This window comes from Apiospora aurea (assembly GCF_038362705.1).
Source record: "Apiospora aurea strain CBS 24483 chromosome Unknown utg000010l_segment0_segment0, whole genome shotgun sequence".
Lineage (NCBI taxonomy): Eukaryota > Fungi > Ascomycota > Sordariomycetes > Amphisphaeriales > Apiosporaceae > Apiospora > Apiospora aurea.
Genome location: NW_027117397.1, coordinates 2,276,184 through 2,298,349, shown reverse-complemented (window position 1 = coordinate 2,298,349; position 22,166 = coordinate 2,276,184). Strand labels below are relative to the sequence as shown.

General features: G+C 56.7%; 10 protein-coding genes across 10 annotated transcripts; 6 read left to right on the top strand and 4 right to left on the bottom strand.

Annotated features, from left to right (window-relative positions):
* Positions 1 to 239: 239 nt before the first annotated feature.
* On the top strand, positions 240 to 1,073 carry PG986_014738 (uncharacterized protein; the record flags this gene model as incomplete). Its single annotated transcript, XM_066850960.1, has 1 exon — positions 240 to 1,073. One exon carries the CDS (start codon positions 240 to 242, stop codon positions 1,071 to 1,073), a length of 834 nt encoding a protein of 277 aa, XP_066693198.1.
* Positions 1,074 to 6,461: 5,388 nt separating this feature from the next.
* Positions 6,462 to 6,803, top strand: PG986_014737 (uncharacterized protein; the record flags this gene model as incomplete). Its single annotated transcript, XM_066850959.1, has 2 exons — positions 6,462 to 6,580; positions 6,647 to 6,803. 2 exons carry the CDS (start codon positions 6,462 to 6,464, stop codon positions 6,801 to 6,803), a joined length of 276 nt encoding a protein of 91 aa, XP_066693197.1.
* Positions 6,804 to 7,949: 1,146 nt separating this feature from the next.
* On the top strand, positions 7,950 to 9,323 carry PG986_014736 (uncharacterized protein; the record flags this gene model as incomplete). The annotated part of the gene is made up of 1 exon (XM_066850958.1): positions 7,950 to 9,323. The coding sequence occupies one exon, from the start codon at positions 7,950 to 7,952 to the stop codon at positions 9,321 to 9,323; it is 1,374 nt and encodes a 457-aa protein (XP_066693196.1).
* Positions 9,324 to 9,702: 379 nt separating this feature from the next.
* PG986_014735 (uncharacterized protein) lies at positions 9,703 to 10,878 on the bottom strand (the record flags this gene model as incomplete). The annotated part of the gene is made up of 1 exon (XM_066850957.1): positions 9,703 to 10,878. One exon carries the CDS (start codon positions 10,876 to 10,878, stop codon positions 9,703 to 9,705), a length of 1,176 nt encoding a protein of 391 aa, XP_066693195.1.
* A 577-nt stretch (positions 10,879 to 11,455) lies between these two features.
* PG986_014734 (uncharacterized protein) lies at positions 11,456 to 11,686 on the top strand (the record flags this gene model as incomplete). The annotated part of the gene is made up of 1 exon (XM_066850956.1): positions 11,456 to 11,686. The coding sequence occupies one exon, from the start codon at positions 11,456 to 11,458 to the stop codon at positions 11,684 to 11,686; it is 231 nt and encodes a 76-aa protein (XP_066693194.1).
* A 124-nt stretch (positions 11,687 to 11,810) lies between these two features.
* On the bottom strand, positions 11,811 to 13,244 carry PG986_014733 (HET-domain-containing protein; the record flags this gene model as incomplete). Its single annotated transcript, XM_066850955.1, has 1 exon — positions 11,811 to 13,244. The coding sequence occupies one exon, from the start codon at positions 13,242 to 13,244 to the stop codon at positions 11,811 to 11,813; it is 1,434 nt and encodes a 477-aa protein (XP_066693193.1).
* A 997-nt stretch (positions 13,245 to 14,241) lies between these two features.
* PG986_014732 (urea carboxylase) lies at positions 14,242 to 18,229 on the bottom strand (the record flags this gene model as incomplete). Its single annotated transcript, XM_066850954.1, has 4 exons — positions 14,242 to 14,480; positions 14,575 to 16,336; positions 16,365 to 16,921; positions 17,026 to 18,229. 4 exons carry the CDS (start codon positions 18,227 to 18,229, stop codon positions 14,242 to 14,244), a joined length of 3,762 nt encoding a protein of 1,253 aa, XP_066693192.1.
* A 559-nt stretch (positions 18,230 to 18,788) lies between these two features.
* PG986_014731 (uncharacterized protein) lies at positions 18,789 to 19,625 on the top strand (the record flags this gene model as incomplete). Its single annotated transcript, XM_066850953.1, has 3 exons — positions 18,789 to 18,815; positions 18,863 to 18,909; positions 18,989 to 19,625. 3 exons carry the CDS (start codon positions 18,789 to 18,791, stop codon positions 19,623 to 19,625), a joined length of 711 nt encoding a protein of 236 aa, XP_066693191.1.
* Positions 19,626 to 19,883: 258 nt separating this feature from the next.
* PG986_014730 (uncharacterized protein) lies at positions 19,884 to 20,177 on the bottom strand (the record flags this gene model as incomplete). The annotated part of the gene is made up of 1 exon (XM_066850952.1): positions 19,884 to 20,177. One exon carries the CDS (start codon positions 20,175 to 20,177, stop codon positions 19,884 to 19,886), a length of 294 nt encoding a protein of 97 aa, XP_066693190.1.
* Positions 20,178 to 20,645: 468 nt separating this feature from the next.
* PG986_014729 (uncharacterized protein) lies at positions 20,646 to 22,160 on the top strand (the record flags this gene model as incomplete). The annotated part of the gene is made up of 4 exons (XM_066850951.1): positions 20,646 to 20,651; positions 20,719 to 20,845; positions 21,049 to 21,627; positions 21,850 to 22,160. The coding sequence occupies 4 exons, from the start codon at positions 20,646 to 20,648 to the stop codon at positions 22,158 to 22,160; spliced, it is 1,023 nt and encodes a 340-aa protein (XP_066693189.1).
* Positions 22,161 to 22,166: the final 6 nt, after the last annotated feature.

The window sequence follows — 22,166 nt, the reverse complement described above, 5'->3', positions numbered from 1 at the left end:
CCCTGTCTCATCTCACGAAGTACTCCGGTACCCTGCCAGGCCCCCCACCGAATCCAGCTTCTGGGACCGCTGAACCCTGCCTTACATCAATTATACAAAAAGGCACGCCTTAGTCGCTTCTGCCGCCTGACTCACAGGTCGACCAGAGATTTGCAAGACTACTCGTTGCATTGCACCATAATAGACACAGGCCACACAATCGTGCTGTCTCTACTTCTACCTAGCTCTCATCATTCAAAATGGTGACTACAACATCTTTCTCGCCTCTACACCCTACTTCCTCCTCTACCACTACATCATCACACACCTCCACCTCCACAGCGTCACCACTCGCAAAGAAGATGTCTATCACACAAACATACTTCCTGGCCCACAAGGCCCGGGCCAAGCTCTCTCGCGAGGCTGCCCAACCCGATCACAACCTCCGCCTCTTGGTCGGCCACGCCAACCTGCTCGACTCCCTGATGCTCGACCTGGCCGAAGCTGAGCGGGAACAGGAGAGCTGGTTCAACCAGTCCGTCCGCGGCGCCAACCCCAAGAACAACGAGGAGAGGCACATCCAGTGGGCCGACTCCGTACCAACCCGCTCCGAGGAGGACTGGGAGGCCGATTCTTCAGACTCCGAGTCCGACTCGGACGACAGCGACTTCGACGAGGAGGACGAGGACGTTGAGATGGCCGATGTCGTCTCCCTGAAGCGAATGCCCTCTTACACACCCGCCACACCCCAACTACCATCGATACAAGTGGACGAGGTGCTGGACGATGACGATGCCGAGGAGGACGATGAGGAGGACTTCGCCGCTCTTACTCTTACACGATCGCCGTCTCACTCCGCATCGCCACCCGAGCTCGACCTCGACTCCGAATCATCGGATGACGAATCGATGCCGCCGTCGCCACCTTTTGCATCCATCCCCACATTCAGCGACAAGCGCAGGGAAAGCACAGCTGCCGAGGCCTACGACTCGAAAGCGTCAGAGGATGATGACAAGGCCGATTTCTACAACGACGGATACTACCTGCCGCCGCGGAACCCCAACCGCCTAGTATCTGCCATATCGGTCTACTAAGTGACTTACAACCACCAGTCACTTTTTATCATCTCCTCTCGTGTTTTTTTACTCTCTTGCATCTTGGGCGGCGTTACGAAAAGAATATACCACGACGGCATGGCATGAACTTTACAAGCGTAGCGAATCTTTGCATTTCATTGTTTTTTATTATTATTACGGACTGGGCTTCGCATAGCAGCAGAGCTCTATGACACAGCCCACAGCTCTAAGGAGCTTTGGTACTCGGGATTGAACAGAACGGGGATTACACCACTCTCAGAAAGGAATTTTATCAAGTTGGGGGAAGCTATCGGAAGCGCAGGCGGGAAGTTGCACAGAACAAGTTGGCGGGGCGCTGATCGCTCCCATGGCTCATGGAGCCGAATGGTCGAGTGGTCTTGGAACGCCTTGGAGGTTCATCACAGTTACAATTACAACTACAGCTACTTTACCTCCTTAGCAGCGAGTGGAAGGATACAATACAAATTCAAAAAAAAAAAAAAAAAAAAAAAAAAAAAAGGTTCAATTTTGTTTCATGCATAACTCGTGAATTGCCAGGATGATATGATCTGCTGTATCTAGCTCAATCCAATCGACATCATATCACCACTTATCATCCCCCAACAGGGCAACTCTATCGAGTCAGTTGATCCCGAGCTCGAGTTCGGCCGATGATGCTTGAGTGATTCGCCGATGGCGTCAATGCGACATCGGACTCTCTCTTCTGGGAGTATCTGTCAATCGTGCTGTAACAAGAGCCCTTCTTTGACTTTGGTGCTAAGTAATCAAGTCACCCGTCGGAGACAATCCGACACTCCTGAATCATCCTCGGGGACTGGCCTTTTAGCTGAGCCTGGATTCGATTCGCGACTTCGCTCGCTTGCTCGCTTGCTCGGTAAGCGAGTCCGGCCGCGAATGATGGGCGAGCCAAGGTACCGTACCGACCGTACCCAGCTATCGAATTAACCTTTCCGCCCGTTTTTTTCGAAGTCTACGACAGCTATTGAGGTCATACAGCTACTGTTGGAAAAATGGATTACCCTAGGTATGTATGTACTTGTTGTAGACATTCCGTATTGCCGAATCGCATCATCATCCCCCCTTTTTCGGATTCTTCGTAGGCGGAGATCTTGTCCGAGCAAAAATGCGGCTTTTTGCTTTTGGCAATGTTGTGTGATATTTTTTTCGTCCTGTTTGTTCCCGCGCGCCCGCCGATCAATTGATGTGGATGGACGATTGATGATGTTATTTTGCTTTGGTAATCCGCCCACCAACCCTGCCGTTCTGTCATGCCAACTGAATGGCCAGGGCAGGCAGTGGGCTAGAACCTCGCCCCCCTTGTTGCTCATCCCATGCCTTTCTTTTCGCAATGCTCATTCCTTGATGGCTAAAATTCAAGTTCTCAACTGCTTACGTATTGTACTTCGTACTATCCGTCCCTCCCCTCAATGAAGGTTTACGACGAATTCGTCTCTTCTCGCAAGGCAGGGACGGGAGAGGAACGGGCTGGATTCAATGGGTTTACTAATGCCGTTCGTCATCCACCCCCCCTCCCCCTATCTAAGTAGTTTCTCGATGGCGCGCCCTTTCTACCTACCTATTCCACGACGCACCGTTTTCTCGTCGTCAGCCGATGATGCCTTGTTTTCGTCCGTCGCAAGTCCATTACGCATAGCGAGCGAAACGCAAGCGAACTACCTAATGTCTCCGTACCAGCGCGCACATGGTCCGCTGTCCGTCGGGTTCATCCTGGCGCCCTCGTAAAGTATGGCTGGCTAGTTAGTCCCTTGGGAACGGAACGCCGTTTGGCTTGGGAGCTTGGTACGGGTACGCGGATAAGGAGCGACACGGTTAGTTTTTCAGCACTTGGGGGTTAGCCGGCCATGCGTTTGGATCCTCGGTCCCTTGGCTTTTACCCGCACCCCAACCATTTGAATACATGCACTTGTATTTACGTTTCTCAAACAGAAGGACAAGGACAAACTCAATGGCCCGTATCTCCGACCCCCTTCGTACTTCGGAACGCAATGCACTAATTGGTATGCTGCTGATGGGCGGTGGTGGTGGGTGGCAGGCAGGTAGGTAGGTGGTCGGATGAGTCTCTCCCCGTGCTGACTGACTACCGCCTGCCCGCTTATCACCGTATCAATCTAGCAATCGTCGTGGTGCCCCCCAGCCAATCGGCGGCCGCCATTCGCGCATCATGGTACTCATTGGTTGGTCCCTTCCAGATCCGCAGGGTCCTTTGGCTGGTGCCTGTGTCAAGTGCGTCGAGCTTCAACTCAATCCGCAATTCTCACTTGTGTACATACGTACTCCGTAAGCGTGTACCTAATCTACGTGCCTGTGCCCCCCCGCTTGGTTGAATCGACGTGGTCGAATGAGGATGTTGCAATCCGGGTGCCTGGATGATTGATACGATACGATCGCTTTTTGCTCACTCTCCCAGTCAAGTAATATCAGGGTATCAGGTCGGTCAAGCCAGCCAGCCGCTATCTCTCTTCTTTCCTCGCTTGGCTGGCTCGACTTGGCCTGGCTTGGCCTATCTAACTCTTGGTTTGTGGGGTAGATACGAAAAGGCATTGATCACGGGTCGAGGTCTCGTCCCTTGATCCGCCCGGGCTGGCTAGGCTGGCTGGGCCCCGCGGGTAGCTCAGTCCAAGGCAGGTTTAGCTGTCAGGGCAGACAGGGCAGGCCAAACGATTTCCCCTGTCCGTGAGTGAGCCGGGGCGGACCTGTCCTCAGCAGCGAAACGTCGAACGGTCAATCCCGTGAGCCGTGCCTCAATGCAACAACCCCCTCAAATCCGCTCTGCCCCCCTTGCGACTAGTAGTATCATTCACAACGCAACCAGGTTCCATACAGTCACTGCGTGTTACCTACCGTAAAGTTGCCAGGCTCACGGAGGAGGGTCTGGGTCTATGCACAAACAGACACACGGCAACGTACCGTTCTCATACGATAGGACTGAGACCGTCGTCCGTTTTCGAGACTCCCCTTATGCAGTGTCCATTGACGATACGCACACGAATAGTACGATCAGCCCATTTCGTTTCTGTTGGGAAGGGGAATGCGCAAATCCACGGCAGATAGAATCTAGGTTGCTGCATGTAGCAATAAAACCAAAGTTCCGAATTCCTTATTTCCTTGTATACACACACCCCAAGAAAAACGCAGATGCCAGCCGCGGTTCAACGGAAACGGAGATCCTGCTCTCCCCGTCTGCTGCCTCTCCCTTTGGCGACGCCGAGGCAAAGGACCCTGCATGAGCAAAGGATGCCAAATGCGAGTTCCATTCATCGTCATCATCGCTCGGCTTGAGTTTCTCCAAAAGGTGCCCTGCGTGTCTGCCGGCACAATCGGCCAACCACTACGAAGCTCCCCAACCCGGCGTGCTGCCGTTGTCGTTTGGGCAGACATGTGCGATGGTCAGCAGGGCCGCATACCGCGGTGTTTACTCATCCCCCATATCCCGCAGTTGGATTCCTACCCCGAATTGATGCGACGGCCGGCCAGTATCATCATCTCCTATCATTTCCCCAAATGAGGTGTAACAATAAGCGGCAGCTGACTGCATGAACACCCACCGCCATCTTCTCCCGACTCTGCGGAACACGTAGGTTAGGAGAGTGCGCAGTCAGTATCTCACATTATTAACCTGCTCAGTACAAATTCACTTGTGCTTCTTTCAGTTTTGTGCATCGTATACTCGGGACACAGATGAAGTATATCTCGGTTACCCCGTATTGTGACCAACTGTGACCAAGTACCAAGTAACGAAAGAGAGCCGCGTATTACGCGTAATGCCCTCTGACGGGGTCCTATTTCCCCGTTTCCACCCCAACGCGAATGGGCTTGCGTGTTCAAGCAGAGTCAACAATGGGCGAACGACATCCAATCAATGCACTTACGATCGACGACGGATGCCTGCATTCTCATTACACAACCCAGCAGTTTGTCCGTTTCCGGGGTTCCAGGTGTAGTTGTCGTTGCCGCTCCTGTAGGGAACGACGGACGCGCTGAGCTCTGATACACCGGAAGGGCTGATTCTCGGCTGATTCCCCGCAAGGAGAGAGAGCCCACAAGGAGCCGGAGGCCTAGAACACCGAAACTGAAAACGGTCTCGACAAAGTTGAAGCCTTTCCCACTCTTACCCACAGAACCCACTCCGAGATGCTGTGTCAAGCGGTTCTCCGCCCTGCGCCAGAGCCAGAATCTATGTATGTACCGTCTTATTGAACGTGTGTTCATCCCCACCTATATGCGTGTAAAAGTATGTGCAGAAGCACCAGACTGGATAGGTATCCAGAATGCCAACGCGCCAAGCGCTGCTTCGAACACACCTTCATGCTGACTGGTCGCATAGTCGCAGTCTGCTGGCTAGCCCATCTGCCTGTCTGCCTTACACAATAGATACTGGATGCTGATGCGTTGTAGACTGTATGATAAGTGGTGGTGGTGTAGATATAAACAAATCTCGCCTTGCCCACTTTCGCTCCCTGACTCTCCAACCGGCTGCTCTCCTTCCAGCTTTTGAGGGGAAAGGGAGAACTGAGGTCCAGTGTTTGCCTTGCGAGAGCCGTTTCGACCGACGATCGAGGCCTTATGAGAGGCGCAACAGGCGGCACACATCGAGCATAACTCTCCAGTTTTGACTTACGCACATGTCTGTAGGTACTAGGACAACGCAACCGCCCCTGGGATGTAACCGATCGGCCGATTGCCAGCCGTCAGCCGTGAGGACCCCCCTCAAAAAAAAAAAAAAAAAAAAAAAAAAAAAAAAGTTGGCACTCCCGCCGCGCCGAGGTAGATTAGACTGAGATTGAGTAAAACCAACCAACCCAACCCCACACACCAAAACCTGAACCGTGATGTTTCGAATAAGCTTGTCAAGCCACAAGTGTATATCTCTGCATACGCCGCAGGGTACTACTGCCAAGCTATCCCGGTGTTCACACCTTGCGGAGAGGGGGGGAGGGTACCTGACTTTGACTACTTGACTAGCGAGAGACAGTATGCACACACAGATTCTCCCCCCACCGCCATCAGGTCGCATCAGCCCGTCGTGGTAGCGGGCAGAAATGCGGTGAATGATTCATCGGCCGCTGCAGCCTCCAGCGACGCTCTTCTGCAGCAACGCAACCACCAGCACACCACCACCATATGCAGCCAGCAATCTAACAGATACCTGCCTACCTACCTGGTGATGCGTTGGTGTGTGCACCACACTTCCCAAGCTCCCGCTCCCCGCCCTCCTGATTGGCTGGTGATCAGCGGCGGTGGCTTCGGCTGATAGGGCGGGACGACCAAGCTGGCGGTGTTTGGGTGTCTCGGGTGCCTTGGAGCTCCGGGTGAATCACCCGGCCATTGGCTGGGGGCGTGAGGGCATTTTTCTCGATTGCCCAAATGGCGGAGAAACAGTTGCAGAAGGCCGGCAAGGCAAAAAGCAAGGCAACGCCGCAAAGGCAAGGTCTTACCTGGCAGCCGCATGCTCATTTACGCACACCACAGCTTGTGCCTGACCGGTAAGTGGGCGGACGGCGTTTTGCTACAACACCAAAAGGAAATCAACCGGCGACCCCTCTCTCCAGATTTTCCTCGCCGAGACCCAATGAGGCTCGTGAGGCCTGCTATCGAGATGCAGCTTGGAAACCGGCGGGTGCGCCGCGCACCTCCACCCTCCACCCCGGGGGCAGACTAGTGGTGTCGATAGCCATGGACCAGGCTGCCAAGTGTGTCCATGTGTGACCATGTGAGGCTCAAGCATGGTACACCGGAGCTAATAGTATGGACGGGAAGAAATGATAGATTGACTTAACCCAGCCAGTGCAGGTGGGACACAGGTTCACACCGGAAGGCGGTCAACGAGTCAATCGCGCTGCATCCGAGATTGGGGGGCCATCGCAGGATGTTTCCTGCTGTTTCTCTGGGCGTCCAATGCAGACAATATGCATGGTGTCGTCGCTGTAATCTTAACATATCCGTACATGCACACTGCGGCCCCGAACGTGACGGGGCCGCGAGTAACAAACAGTTATGCCGAGATTGTGACTACCGAAACCAGTCGTAAGCTGGAACCCGTTACCAGCGTGCAGCAAGTATTGCCAGCGTTGTAGCCACATATAGGTGGCACTTGGTGGTTGGCGACCTTCAGCGGGTCTGGAAAGCCTCAAAGCTTCGGACCAGACGCCACGACACAGCGACACACTTGTTTTTGTTATCTCGATCGATGGGGAACGAGATCTCAACTGACAGTCCGAGGTGACTCCGGCCGTTAGGTTGCTTGCTCCTGGCGCTGAGACGGTACTGTAGGGCCAGATGGCCGATGGGGCGCTCCCCAGTTAATAATACCGAGCCCGTTTGTCCAATATCAAGTCTTTTGCCGCCGTGACACGCGGCATGTTGTTTCAACCACCTCGATCACGGGACGAAGTGGTCCGTAATGATACAACCACCCTGCGTAGAGTCATCCGTCCGGACGTGGACGTGCCAAGAAACGGCACCGTTAATGAAGATCCCGTTGCTCATCATGTGTGTGTGAGGTAAGTTAAGGTTAAGTTGTAACCTAGAGGTCCTTCGGGCGGTCGGAATCTTAAGACCGCCAAAATCCGTTACCCCCACCTAATTTTCCCGCAATGGCCGGTTAACGCCAGTTGCTTTGCAATCCAACCCAACCTGACATCATCGGCCGACATTTTTCGAGGTGTGCGAATGCTCGAACGCGGATATACACCGATCGCTGATGAGGTCAAGGGTCTGTGAGCACATGCGGCTTCATAGCTTGTGACCTTCCTTTGATTCCTAGTACCGACGTCACGAGGCTGCCAAGGAAAAAAAAAAAAAAAGCTCAGCCTTATCGTTTGAAGACAGAACTTGGCCATCTTCGTCGGCACGATGCAAGCCCTGCCTCGATGCGCCGGAGTGCGCCCCGCGACGACGGCGGCGGCGGTAGTTGTATGGAGAAGCGTCGCACGGCCAGGGTCCCGAAATGCCTCGTTCGTTTGCAGCTCTTGCCTCAACGCCTCGAACCGAACCTTCTCGAGCTCGTCACGATGTAGTACCACCGACAACGACAACAACCGCGCCCCTGCCCCGACAGCCCCGACAGCCCCGACAGCCCCGCCTCCATCGTCAGGCTACGCAGCCCTGCCCTCGCGCCGCCTCATCTCCATCGCCGGCGCCGAGGCCGCCAAGTTCCTGCAGGGCATGATCACGTCCAACATGGCCGACCTGACGACGACGACGTCGCAGCGCCTGGCGGCGGCCGGCTTCTACACGGGCTTCCTGCAGGCGACGGGCCGCGTCCTGTACGACGTCTTCGTCTACCCCGACCGGCTCGGCCTGGGCCCCGCTGATGGCCCGCCGGCGTCCGCCTTCCTGGTCGAGTGCGACGACGCGCGGGCGGGGGCACTGATGCGGCATCTCAAGAAGTACAAGCTGCGCAGCAAGTTCAAGTTCCGGCTCCTCGACCCGGAGGAATGTTTGGTGTGGCAGGCGTGGGACGACGCTGCCTACTCCGCCAGCCGAGATGGGACAACGGAGGATGGGGCGGATAAAATCATAACAAACCTCCTGCCGGACCAGCATGGCAAGATCGTCCTGCGCGACCCGCGGTCCCCGACCATGGGCCTCCGCGTCCTGGGTCGCGGGAACGATACACCTCAGGTGCAGGCGGAGCCGAGCGACGCGGACGCGTACCGCATCCGGCGTTACCTCGACGGCGTTGCCGAAGGCGCGACCGAGATCCAACCTGATGCGGCGCTGCCGCTCGAGGCGAACATGGACTGGATGGGCGGCATCGATTTCCGCAAGGGCTGCTACCTGGGCCAGGAGCTGACGATCCGGACCAAGCACCGGGGCGTCGTGCGGAAGCGGATCCTGCCCGTCGTGCTGTATGGCGAGAACGAAGCGCCGCCAGAGACGCTCGAGTACAAGCCTTCGGCGACGCCAGAAGGTGGATTGTCGGCTGCCGAGGTCCCACGCTTACTCAGTATAGGCCGCACCGGCAAGAAGGGCCGTAGCGCGGGCAGCTTCCTCGACGGCGTGGGAAATATCGGGCTCGGGCTCTGTCGTCTGCAGATGATGACCGACGTCCAGCTTCCCGGTGAGGCAGAGACAGCTCCCTTCGACCCGAGTAAGGAGTTTCTGATGCAGTGGGGTGGCGATGAGGAGGGTAACGGGGCTCGGAAGCTCAAGGTCAAGGCATTCGTGCCGGAGTGGCTGAGGTCCAAGATCAGCGAAGGGAATGAAGGGGCACCCAAGTCGTAAAGACCATGAAAGCTGAAGAGCTTGTCTGCACAGGGCTGCGGCTATGCGAAGGCAGACCTCCGACCGACCAATGTATCATTACTCGATGTATCCTACCACGTGTACGAGGTACGACGAATAATACCCCTTAAACATATCAGTGTGAGAAGGCAACCTGCTACAGAGTTTTATATATGTTATGTCCCGTGACTTGAAGACCGAGGATTACTAATGTCGGCTTGACGCTTTCTGCATGCATCACAACTCATTCCAGCGGTAGACTAAGAGTCGGACATACACATGCTGGTAGGAAGGAACTGTTTACGGGTATATTAATTAGTTATACGAAGCAATGCTGCTGGGTACGACGGTTGGCGGCAGTCGCATGCACCTGCTAATGTCATACGTTGTCAAGCACCACCTTCACCATCACTACCGTGAAGGCCGCCAGCGCCGCGAGTCTACAACCTTCGGCCCCGCCACTCGCGCTGCTACTCTTATCCTTCGGCGTCGCGGTCGAAGAAGTCGGAGATGGCAAGGCCGTCTTCGACGCCATCGAGGCACTGTAGCTCGCGGCGGCAGAGGGGAACGCCGCCCCCTCCCAGCGCGCGCACCCGTCCGGCACGTAGGCGTCCAGGGCCGCTTGCGAGTCCAGGCCGAGCTCCTGGGGGGTGATTACTTGTTGCTTGCCCCCGTACGCGTCGGGGCAGTAGTTGACGACAGCGTCGACGCCCTCGCACTGGTCGATGCAGGCCCTGGCGTTGGCGAGGTCCGCGGGCGTGTAGTCCGACTCGAACTTGGCCCCGAACGCCTCGTGCGCGCACCGCCGCGCGCACGGGTACGCGCCGCAGGGCACCGTGCGCAGGTCGAAGTCGGGCCAGGGCCGGCCCTGCAGCTCGAACGGGTAGAAGCCCGAGCCCGAGCCGCCGCTCGTGCCGTCCGGGGCCGACGACGACATGCCCGTCAGGTTGAAGCCGGTCCAGTTGTTGTCGTACTGCAGGCTCGACTGGTTCCCGCCGTACAGCGTCTTGCGCCACGCGCTCGCGCTCAGGTTCGCGAGCGTCGCGGTGTAGCCCGTCGCGTTGCGGTCGAACTCGGTGCTCGCGAGGTCGTACCAGGGCCCGTCGGGGCCGGCGCCGGCGGGGATACCCGGGGCGATGACGAGGTCGGTGATTTGGGATTTGCCGCCGTTGGTGGCGTGGGCGTCGTCCTGGTTCAGGGGGACGCAGTCGATCAGCACGCAGATGGGGCCCGACGTGACGGTGCATTTGGACGGGTCCTTGGCCGCGGAGCAGCCTCGGGGGTCGTTGGGACCGCTGGATGCGCGCGCGAGCATCACTTGCAGGGAGTTCCAGCGCGGGTCCGGGTCGAAGGTGCCGCCGCCCAGGGTGTCGCGGTACTGCGTGTAGTTGACCGCTTTCACCAGGAATGGCGTCTCCGCCTTCGCCGCGAGACGCGAGCATGTCCGGAATGGACCAATAGGGTCATCGAGCGTGCAGCAGTCGGCCGCTGCCTGGGAGACCAGCAGGGCGGCGCTGCCGAGCAGGGCCGTAAGGAGCGAGGTGTGAGAATGCATTAGGGGCGAAGGTCAACGCCAAACCACGATGTAAAAAGAAGCACTAGAGCGAGCGAGTGACTTGGTGAGTTGCCAAGACCAAGCCTCGAGTCTCGGCAAACTAGAAAGCCATGAGTGAGGTTGGATTAGGCAGTTGTTTACCTCTGAGATTCAGACCGCGATGGCCCGTTCCTTAGCGGCGGAATTACGAGACCAACTAATTAGGCATCAGGGGCCGCGCTAACCACATTTTAGAAGCCCTTTGTTTAGAGGAACCAAGTCATCCTCAACGAGGGTTGCAGAGAAACCACCTGCCTGCGATATGTTCATGTGGCTCATGCTATGGCTGGTACTACTGCGCCATAGAGCAAACCCCAGCCCTTCTCCTGCCATTATAAAACACCGGTACTCAAGTTTCCAAAAAGTGTCTCTACTTCCCATCTGACGTGAATGAAAGCAGCATTCCTGTAACTATTTCAGATCCGCTGGATAATGAAGTTGTAGTTTTACACAGTCTTTATAACGATTAATTCAGTAATACCTTGTCATAAGTGTAATGCCCAGCTTAACCAAGCCCCAGGCGTATGTCCTCCAAATCATGACTTTCCCAGCTCTCCTTTTTAATGTGCCCAACACCTTTCCGATACGCCACCCCATCAACCCATTCGATCCAAAGAACGCCATACCACTCCCGAAACTGCGGAGGATCCACGACCACGGCATCCCGCCTTACTACAAGCCTTCTCTGGAGGCAAATTGCGACGAGCTCGATGGTACGGCTTTCGTCCACGTCCGCGGCCGGAAACTCGACTGCGTGCTCATCGGATGATACTTGAAGGTAGCCACAGCGGCCATGGCCTCCTCTCCCCAAAACACATAACTGAGCAGGGAGAAGTTCCCTGCTGTAATTAGATCTCCGGCTCCTCCTAACAGCGAACATTCCACGTTTCGTGTCACAAGATAGGAAGGGCCATTGCGATAGTGGCATGTCTATTGCTCCGGTTTCCACCGATGCCTTTTATAGGGAATGGGCGCCAGTAGTGGTCTCCGGGCAGGCTCGGGTGCTTATATACATAGTCACCCAGCACATGGAACGCTTCTTCGTCTTCTTCGTCTTCCTCGTCTCCTTCGTTTTCTTCGTTTTCCTCGCTTTCTTCGTCTTTCCCGCTTATGGAAATGTATTTCAATATGTCGAATCTCTCCTTTGTCCACCCTTCCTTGAGTAGAGATTCCGATTGACCCTTCTTAAAGAAGTCGCCATCATGATCTAGAAATGTCGATCGGATCGCATACTTCGTGCTCGAAGTCGGGGTCTCCTGCATGTACCATTGCGTGATGCGTCTTGTTATGGGCCGGCGGAGAGAACCCTCAAACAGCTCCCCGCTATGCTCGTCGATGGCGAACGTGTACCCCTTCCAGCCTAGCCAAGACCAAGACGGTAACTTGGATCCGTGTAAAATTGTGTGATCCTTGCCCGAATGAATACGCCTTTGCACTGGCAACTGTGGTGCTGTCCGCATCAACGCGGAATCAAAGCATGCCACTGCAAGGCCATAGATAAAGCCGCCGTCAAATGAGCGGCCTACTAATGAAAGGAAGCCGCTGGTCCCTGCCAAGGCGTCTTCTGGGAAACTCAGCTCCCTGCTGTTACACTCGTTGATCGGCACCGTGAGCTCGTCAAACCCCGGCTTCCCCAAAGGTATTTGTGGGAATCGAAACTTGTCGTTCAGCGTATGGGACCGCACGTCAGCACCATACATGCCCTCGTGGTGCGTCGCGGACGAGCAGCCCCAGTGGAACTGGTTGCCGCCAATGACGAGCCGTCTTTTCGAGAGAGAATATTCCGGAAACGCCCAGGCCCGTTTGAAATAAGGGCTGGAATTGCGGTGGCATCCCATGTCCGGGTTTTGTCGGACAACTACCTGGCAGCTTTCCCCCAGCGAGAATTTGGGTTGCAAGAGCTCCCGTGGCGGGGAGGCTCCCTTCAACCCTGGTATCCCGTGGTTCGCATCTCCATCGGTGGCGACGATAGTAAGCTTGGCGGAGGCGTAAATGACCCCCATTAGTTGCAGTTGCGCCCTCGTCTGCTCCCCGTTATTTTGGACAATGCAAAGGGCATCGACCCATAGATATCGTTCGCCCAGAAGGCGGGTCAACCCGACGGCGTGCTTCACTGTTGGCGAGACACGGCTGGCGAACCGAGTCTGTAACAACGCCCCTGGCAGTCGAAGTGTGTCTAGGATGCTAAGGTCATTTTGCAGATGTGCCGTTCCGCCTCCCCAGCGGTAGCTCAGCGCGGCGTACTCTTGAACACCATGCCCAGACACTATGCAGTGTTTGGTGGTATCGATCAGCCAAGATGGTGAGGAGGTCTGGGCAAGCTTCATGGGGTTATCGCAGCAGTCTCGGTGTTCCGTCAGGCATTCGTGCATCCATTCTCGGAGCACGTCCGGATCAACCCAATCTGGGTGAAGGATACTTCCCAGCCCAGGTGTCGGTAATTTGCACGACGGGTCGAGCAAGAGCAAGTGGCAAATTAGACCGTGGGTGAAAACGTCATTTCCTCGAGGAAATGGTGAACTGCCACTTGTCCAAGAAATCTGTGCACTTCCGTTTCCATGAAATTTAGTGAGTAGTCGTTCTTGTGGATTTGGTGGTGTCTCGGTAAAGAAGGGCCCAGGCAAGGCTTCCCAAAGATTTCTCCTAGTGTACAATGGTAGACAACAATAGAATTCTCATACGAATCTTTCTCCCAGGTTAGCCCTGCCCTGATACTCAGACAGACACTACATGTCATTTTAACGTAACTCAGCTCATGCTGGACTGGGAGGCTGGGCGTATCCATATGCATCTTGAGCCTGGAATAAGAAGACGATGTTTCATCGAATAGCGCCGGAGCGTGGAATCGACGTATGGAGACTGGCTCAAGCCGTGCGAGATCCTTCTTGCTTCGTTAGCCACCGCTGCTGGCCCGGCATAGCGAAGGCTCTCCCAATTCGTATGGAACCAAGTACTTGTGTGAAACTTTGCAAATGGGAAACAAAATGTGCCCAGTTTAGGAAGTTTGGGATCGAACAGATTCTCGCAGATTCCTCGTTGTCTCGGGAAAGGAGGAACGAAGAGGAAAAAAAGTTATGATGGCGGAGAGGGACGCACTAAAGACTTGTCGACCTCAGCCGCACACAGGTCTTGGGCCCCCGAAACGCGGGAGGGTACACGTAAGACCAGTCACCACGGGGCCGTACGACACGGCTGCCCCAAACCCCACTCCCTCTGAGTAAGACATAGCTGAAGCCGAGCCTACCAGCTTATTCCCATCGTTATTTCCCAAACGTACGCCTGTAGCACTCTCACTCTACCGTCTTTCCTGATTACTTAAGTACTTCAGGTTGCCATCCTGACCAGAACTAGTGGCTTTCCGCTCTGCACAATGTCATTGGGTGAGACCAGCACCTTCTCGACCTTGGCTCCGGCAAGCCGATCATCCGCCCCGACGTTGATCTCCATCTTCATGGCCTCGAGGATGGCGACGACCTGCCCTTTCCCTATTACTTGGCCCTCTTGGGCCAACACCTTCCACACATTCGCGTTGACCGGCGCTTCGATAGCCTCAATTTTCGGATCTGTGATTTGTTAGAGATCATGTAGTCAGCATTTGGTTTCCTTGTATAACACACTCATCTAAGGGGGTAGTCTCTGGCTGTTGGATTCACTCACCATTCAGAAGCGCCTCAATGTTATCCACGGAAATACCCTTAGCTTGCTTCTCCTCGTCCCACTTGGCCAGTAGTTCCTTCTCCAGCCGCACCATCTTATCCTGACACTCCTTCTGCCGCTTCTTCATCACAGCGACCTCGTACCGCGAGCTCTCCAGCAGCGCATTATGCGCCCCCATGTCGAACGTCGCGTCCTCGACCTTGAACCGATACCGCCCGGACTTGAAGAGCGCCATCTGCCGGTCGTACTCGCCCTCATCGACCTCCTCGAACGTAATAACATCCATATCCTCGAACTTCCAAGGCCTCTCCTGCGAGAACCCCTCCTTGTACCCCAACGTATCCACCCCCGGAATCGTCAGCCCAGCCATCATGTATCCCCCCGGCGAATCGACCGGGTAAATGGCCAGGCACGACCCGCCCCACGAGACCGTCCCCTCGGGCGTCCAGGTCCGGCTCGGATTCATCTTGGGCGCGTTGAGCCGGTGCCGCGGGTCCGCGGGCAGGCACTCGGGCAGCGCCATGAAGAACCCCACGCCCACGCAGACGAACGCGGCCTCGAGCCAGAGACGCCGGAACTCGGCCGCGCTGAGCCCGTTGTTGGCCGCCACGAAGTCGAACGTGTCGGGCAGGTAGCTCGCGTAGGGCCGCTGGTTCGCCATGTACCTCGCCGCGCACTCGGCGAGTTTGGGGTGCGTGAAGGTTAGAGGCAGGGTGAAGCGCCGGCTCGGGACGCGCGCGGACCGGAGGTCGCCTAGGTCGGACTCTAGCGAGATGAGGTGGTCGAGGAGCTGCCCGCGGGGGACTGCGAGGGCGTTGTAGTATATCATCATCGAGTTGCCGATGCAGACTGTGTTGTATATGCCCTCACCCGTTGCGGAGAAGCGGACTGTGCTGGTGCCGGCTTCGAGTTTGCGTTTGAGCCCCGTGGTGCGGCACTTATGGTTGATGTCGAAGCTGCCATGGCCGTAGTCGACGAGTAGGTAGTCGTCTCCGCCTTGGCGGTACGAGACACGCGGACGGGCTTCCGTTTTTTCGAGGAGCATTATCAAGGCCGGCTCGGGATCGGCGTTTGCAGAAGTACTCGGGCTTCGTGAATTGGTATTCTCTAGAGGATTGACAATACCACTCAGGTCATTACCAGTTGAACCTTCATTACGTCCGGCCAGATGTTTCGCCAAGGTCGAGACGTAATCTTCCTGTGCTCTGCGCGCCCGGAGCGCCTCGTCGAGAGATACGGGGCGAAACCTGACCTTGTCACCAGATCGGAGCTGTCCAACCTTCCAATAATCCGCCTTCACGACCGTGAACGGACAGACGAACCCGCCAAAGTCGGGACAGTCGTTCGGCAGAAGAACCGGCTCATCGCCCGTGAAGTTGATACCGCCCATGGGATACCCGTACTCAATGACATTGCTCGGATGGGCGCCCCCATCACCGCCGTCCGCCCGCGCCCATTTCGGCCGCGGGCCGATCAGCCGTATGCCGCCGCGAGCGGCGTTATGCGATATCTCCCAGGTGGTGCTGTAGAACATATCGATATCTTCCTTGGTCACATAATCTTCGCAGTATGGTCCGTGCATGACCTGGAGATCCCAGCAATCGTGGGAATAGTTGGGCAGTAGCTCCTTCGGTATGGAGGCCGGTTCCGCTAGGTTGGGAGGCAGTTTGTCGGCAATCTTCAAGAGATCCCCGGCGCGAATAGGCCGGCCTTGGTACCCGCCAACCAAGGTCATGGGCACCGTAGCTTTGGACCCGAACCACTCCGCCACGTTGAGAAAGCCGCCGTACACCGCCAAGTACGCCCCTACACCCCGCCCCCGACAGCGTCTTCCCGATCGTCAGCCGCCGCCCGGCCGATATCCTGACCCGTGTCCACATCGGAAAGGCAGCGGCGTCGCCGTCCAACGTCGCCGACATGCCCGCGCCCGTGAGCGCCACGACGGCATCGCCCAGGAACAGCAGGTCGGGACCGGTCAGCGTTATCTCTAGGCCTTCTGTGCCGAGGGGATTGCCGACCAGCGAGTTGGCGAGCTGAAAAGCGACGGGATCCATAGGGCCGCCGTGGCCGAAGCCCCTCCCAATAGTGGGACGGCCTGGGTAGTCTTGGACGAGGGTGTACGCCCCGCCGGCTAGGACGTCTATCGCGGGCGGGCGGAAGTTGAAGGTCGAGAGGAACTGCGTTATTGTTTTGCCGGCTTGGAATTTCGGGTCTTGCAGGATCGCCTGCAGGAAGTCCAGGTTTGTTGGGGGTCCGCATATGACGGTTTTGGCCAGGACCTCTTGTAGTCCCGATAGGGATTCTGTTCGGGATGGGCCGTGGTGAATGACTTTAGCCAGCAGCGGGTCTACGATTACACCTCATGTTAGTACTTGACAGTATCACAAGGCGGACCTAACCCTCGGGGTTTCCGACAGAGCAATCATCGACTAGAGTTTGACAGCCACTTACCGTAATGAGGACTGACTGTAATGCCAGCTCGTACCCATGTGTCCAAACGCGTCCCCGGAAGCTGGCACCACTCCACCTTTTGTAGCAGACCCGGAGAAGGGGCGTATTCTTTCGCAGGATTCTCGGCGTATACCCGGACCTCGACAGCATGACCCGTCGGCTCTTTCCCCGCTTCCGCCAGTCTATCCATGTCACCAGAAGACAGCCCCCCTTGTCCGCCCAGTACCGCGTCAGCCTGCCGGAGCATCAAGGCGACAAGATCGACCCCGTACACCATCTCAGTCACACCGTGCTCCACCTGCAGCCGCGTATTCATCTCCAGAAAGAAGAAGTCCCCCGTCTCGTCGTCGACCAGAAACTCCAGCGTGCCCGCGCTGGCGTACTGCACCGACTCGGCCAACGCAATGGCAGCTTCGGCCAGGCTCCGCCTTAACTCCGGCTTCTTCGTCGTCACGAACGGGCTCGGGCACTCTTCAATGACCTTCTGGTGCCGCCGCTGAATACTGCACTCCCGCTCCCCCGAGCGCCGCCACCCGGCCCCGGCCATCGCCGAAGACTTGCACCTCGATATGGTGCGCCGCGGGGTAGTATTTCTCCAAAAACACCCCCGAGCCCCGGAACAGCGCCTCCCCGCGCGCCCGCACCGACTCGAACGCGGCCCGGAGCTCGGTCTCGTCCGCGCACGTCTGCAGGCCCATGCCGCCGCCGCCCGCCGTCGACTTGAGCATGACCGGGTACCCCCGGGCAGCGCCTCGGCCACGGTCCGACACGCATCGTCCGCGTTCCCCAACAACCCTTCACTTCCGGGCACGACCGGCACGCCCGCCTTGGTCGCCAATGCCCGCGCCGTGTGCTTCAGGCCGAATTGCTCGATGCTCTCCGGGCTCGGGCCGACGAAGTGCAGGCCCACGGCCGCGGCCGCCCGCGCGAACCCGGCGTTCTCGGACAGGAATCCGTAGCCGGGAATCACGGCCTGGGCGCCCGCCTCGCACGCAATGCGCAGGATCTGGTCGCCGTCCAGGTACGCGTGTGCCGCGGGCCCGTCCAGTAGGCGCGCTTCGTCCGCGTCGGCGACGTGCTGGGACGCGGAGTCGGGCTCGGTGTAGATGGCGATGGTGCGGAGGCCGAGGTGCTTGGCGGTCTTGATGATGCGGACGGCGATTTCGCCGCGGTTGGCGATGAGGATGGTTTTTAGATGGTCCATCTTTGCGTTGGTTGGTAGGTAGTAATGATCAGTCAACCATATCTCATCCTATGTCGCATCAAGATGCATGCACTCCATTTATAAGCAGAGCGCAGCCTGCAGGATAGATAGGCGATGCATCAGGCTCGTCGTCGACGCATGATACGCGATGCATCTCTGCACTTGTCGTTTCGGTGTAACGGCATTTGCGGGGGATCTGCATAGGATCGGCAGTAAGATAGGATGCTTGTCCCTGCAAGATAAGTGAAATGTTGGGGTAGGAGATAAGGAGAACCCGCATATATGCCGAGATAGGCAGCTGCACGCGTGATAAAGTTCCAGTTGGAGTAAACAAACCAGTCAAGTGAGCTGGCAAGTGACGACATGGGCCATAAAGGGTCAAAAGATTTGGAGACCGCCCCAATCAATACCAACCCCATCTCCAAGTGCCCCTGGCCCTAGATTACGGCGAGGTACGGTAACCCTATTTCGACCTTCTCAAGTGATCCGGGTCCGAGGAATGCCAAATCTAACCACCTTTCCCCTATTTTCTCCCACGTCCAACACATATCCGCCCATAATGCCGCCGCGCAAAGCCTACATCAACGTTGACCTCGGAGAGGGTACGGCAATTACAGCTGCGGGCCGGACGAGCTCCTCATCCCCATGATCGACCACGCCAACGTGGCCTGTGGTTTCCAGTACGTCCCGAGGCAACCCAACATGACATATCACCCCTAGCACGTTAAAACCCTCCGAAACTAACACACAACGAACCAGCGCCGGCGACCCCCTCCACATGCAGCAAGCCGTCCGCGCCTGCAAGGAGCGCGGCATCAAAATCGGCGCCCACCCGGGCCTGCCCGACGTGCAGGGCTTCGGCCGGCGCGAGATGAAGCTGAGCCCCGAGGAGCACACGGCCAACGTCATCTACCAAGTCGGCGCGCTGCGGGGCTTCCTCGCCGCCGAGGGCGCGGAGCTGCACCACGTCAAGCCGCACGGGATCCTGTACGGGATGATGTGCCGGGACGCCGACGTGTGTCGGGCCGTGTACGCGGGGTTGCCGCCGGGGGTCAAAGTGTTCGGGCTGGCGGGGACGTGCCAGGAGACGGTGGCCGCGGAGATGGGGCTCGAGTTCGTCGCGGAGCTGTATGGGGATGTGAAGTATGATGACGAGGGCAGGCTGGTTATTGATCGGGTCAAGAAGCCGTGGAAGAGGGAGGATGTGAAGAGGCATGTGCGGCAGCAGCTGGAGGACTCGGCTGTTACTTCATCGGTTTCGGGTAAGGTGGTTCCGCTGCCGACCAAGGACTACGCCATTTCGGTGTGCTGTCACTCCGACTCGCCCGGCTGCGTCGAGATTGTGACGGCTACGAGGGAAGTGGTTGATGAGTATAATAAGGCCAACGGCTTCTAGTCAATGCCCCACTTAGCAGTCGCCACTGGCTGTAATCGGCGGTTGGTATGTATATAGATCTAAATCTTGTCACGGCCCCATGACGGAAATATATGCAAGTAGCCCGTGCCCCCCGCATCCAATATAGGCATGTATCTCGATAGATAGAACAGTGGGCAGTGGGAGATCTGTTGCCTCTTTAGCACTACAACGTTATGTCTATCACCGGCCAGGCTCAACCAAACACACGCCAAGACCGCGACGCCGGACTATATATCCCTACAATACTGCGGTACATACGTTGAAACCTCCCCATAATGATCCACAATCGCTGCCCACCGAGGGGTTCCACGAGTAAAAGTCGTCGAGCGAAACGCCGGCGCTGACGGCGATGTCGTAGCACCCGTCGCCCGACACGACCAGGTGGAACGCGGTGCAGCTGCCCACCATGCCGGTCCCGGCCGAGGTCGACGTGGGCTTGCTAGTAGTGGTCTCCTGTGGTCGACTGAATGTTGTGGTGGGAGTTGACTTGATGAAGTTGACCTCGACACAGTAGGACATGTTCTTGATCATGTTGCAGCCTGGGCCTAATTGAGCAACGCTGGGGTTCTGATATGGTTGAGTTAATATCGTGGGCTTCTCATCATACAGCGAGTAGGGACTTCTTACCCATGGTTTGAATTGATCCAGACTCACGCCCAACGTCGCGGTGATCTTGTCACATGTGAGTGCGTAAGAGTCCTGCACCCAGGCACTGCAGCTCGACGCAGCTCCTGGGGCGGGCGTGCCATCTGGGGCTACCAAATACGCATCGACCCGGCTCAATGCCAGGGCTATTCTTCCTACATTCGCCTTAATTACGGACAACGCAAAACTGCACTCAGTGACGACAACGGCTATTCCAGTTTGGGGTTGTGGTACAAGCTGTAAGCACATCCTGGTACGTGAGATTCCTATACACTACTGACAGTACTTACTCAGGCATACTCTTCTGCGACTCTGCTTGTCCATTCTGCCCGCCTGGAGTTTTTGGTAATCCCCATGGGGGTAGCAGCGGGAACGGGAACCCCGACGACCCCGATGACCCTGAAGATCAGAGATTAACACACCCAAGCTATGTGCCGATGACCTGGGGTGCTACGAGTACCATAACGGACATGCCTTCAGTGGCGACGACCCCCTCATCGTGCCAGGCCTGTTAAACGCCCCAGCCTCCTCCAGAGGTTGCATGAGCACTTCGGGTATATCTACAAGTACCGGGGCGTTTCCCAAATCCACCATACATCCACCGTCCTTCTTCCTTACCCAAAACTTTGGTTCTCTCTACCTATCAACACCAATCCGCAGAACCTGTTCCCTCGCAACCTGACAACCTGGAACAAGATAAAGGCATGCCTTTTACCCAAACCATGTACACGATTGAAAAGCTAACAGTCCAATATAGGATCAACACCTGATTGTCCACATCTTACGCTGCCTGTAAACAGCGAAAGGGTGCCCCCAGGAACGCTAGAGGTTCCTATTTCATATGCCGATGGGCCCAAGCGATGGATACCGTATGCCATTATCGAGTACGAGAACGTCCAGTTGGCAACCGAAGCATGGTGTTGGACCGACAAGGGCTGGGCTGGCTGGGCCAATAAGGGACTGCACAGTTTCGACATTGGCCCCTCCTCTTCCCCCTACTCCGAAGTCAGCCTGAGCCTGTTTGTGAGGAGCTCCCCGAATGCTACCGGACCACCTCGGCATGAGCTGCTAGGGTCCATCAGATTGAACCCTTCTGCCGAGAGATGGCGTTCTCATCAGAAGGGTATACGAAGAAGGGTCGAGCTTGATGGTGGCGTTGCGGGGATACAACTGGGGATTCGCTGGCTCGAGCATGAACCACTGCCCTTGGAAGACAAATCCTGGAGTGTCCGAGAGGAATATGGCAGTGGCGAGCTTTTTCACGTCGAAAAGAAAACGGCGCCTGACAGATGGCTAGGTCGGCACTACGCCATGAAAACCTACACAGCTGGCTCATGTCACCGAGTACCTCGTACTGAGCAGCCCACTGGAAGAGTTCCGGCTCTTCGCCGGCTGTGAGGATTGGCGCGAGATAGGCCGCCTCAGAAATGCGGTCGAAGAAGATGATGTATCGAAGCCAGCTTTGTGCCCAGCTGAGGACGGGGACTGGGACATAGATGGAACTCGAGGCATCGAACTTTTCATTTCCATAATCGGAACACCGATGAGATTCGTCCAGCTTTTCCGAACGCCCTGGATGCTACGGCCACGGGTGCCATGAGTCCCTCGGACGGTCCACCTCCTCTGGAAAGCCACCAGCCCAGCCAGAGAGAGTTGAAAGATGCGCTTGCATCTGCTTTGGAATCAGGATACGGCGCGACAGTCGTCTCGCAGATCGTCACCTATGGCGTCGACTTGAACGCGGCTATTCTCGGGCTCGCCCCCGCGCACGAAATACACGACACGGAGTTCTTGTCCGTCCTGTCCCCCGAGATCGACCTCACACCCCTAGAATGGGCCGTGGAGCACGGCAGCGCCGACCTGGTCTAGCCCCCC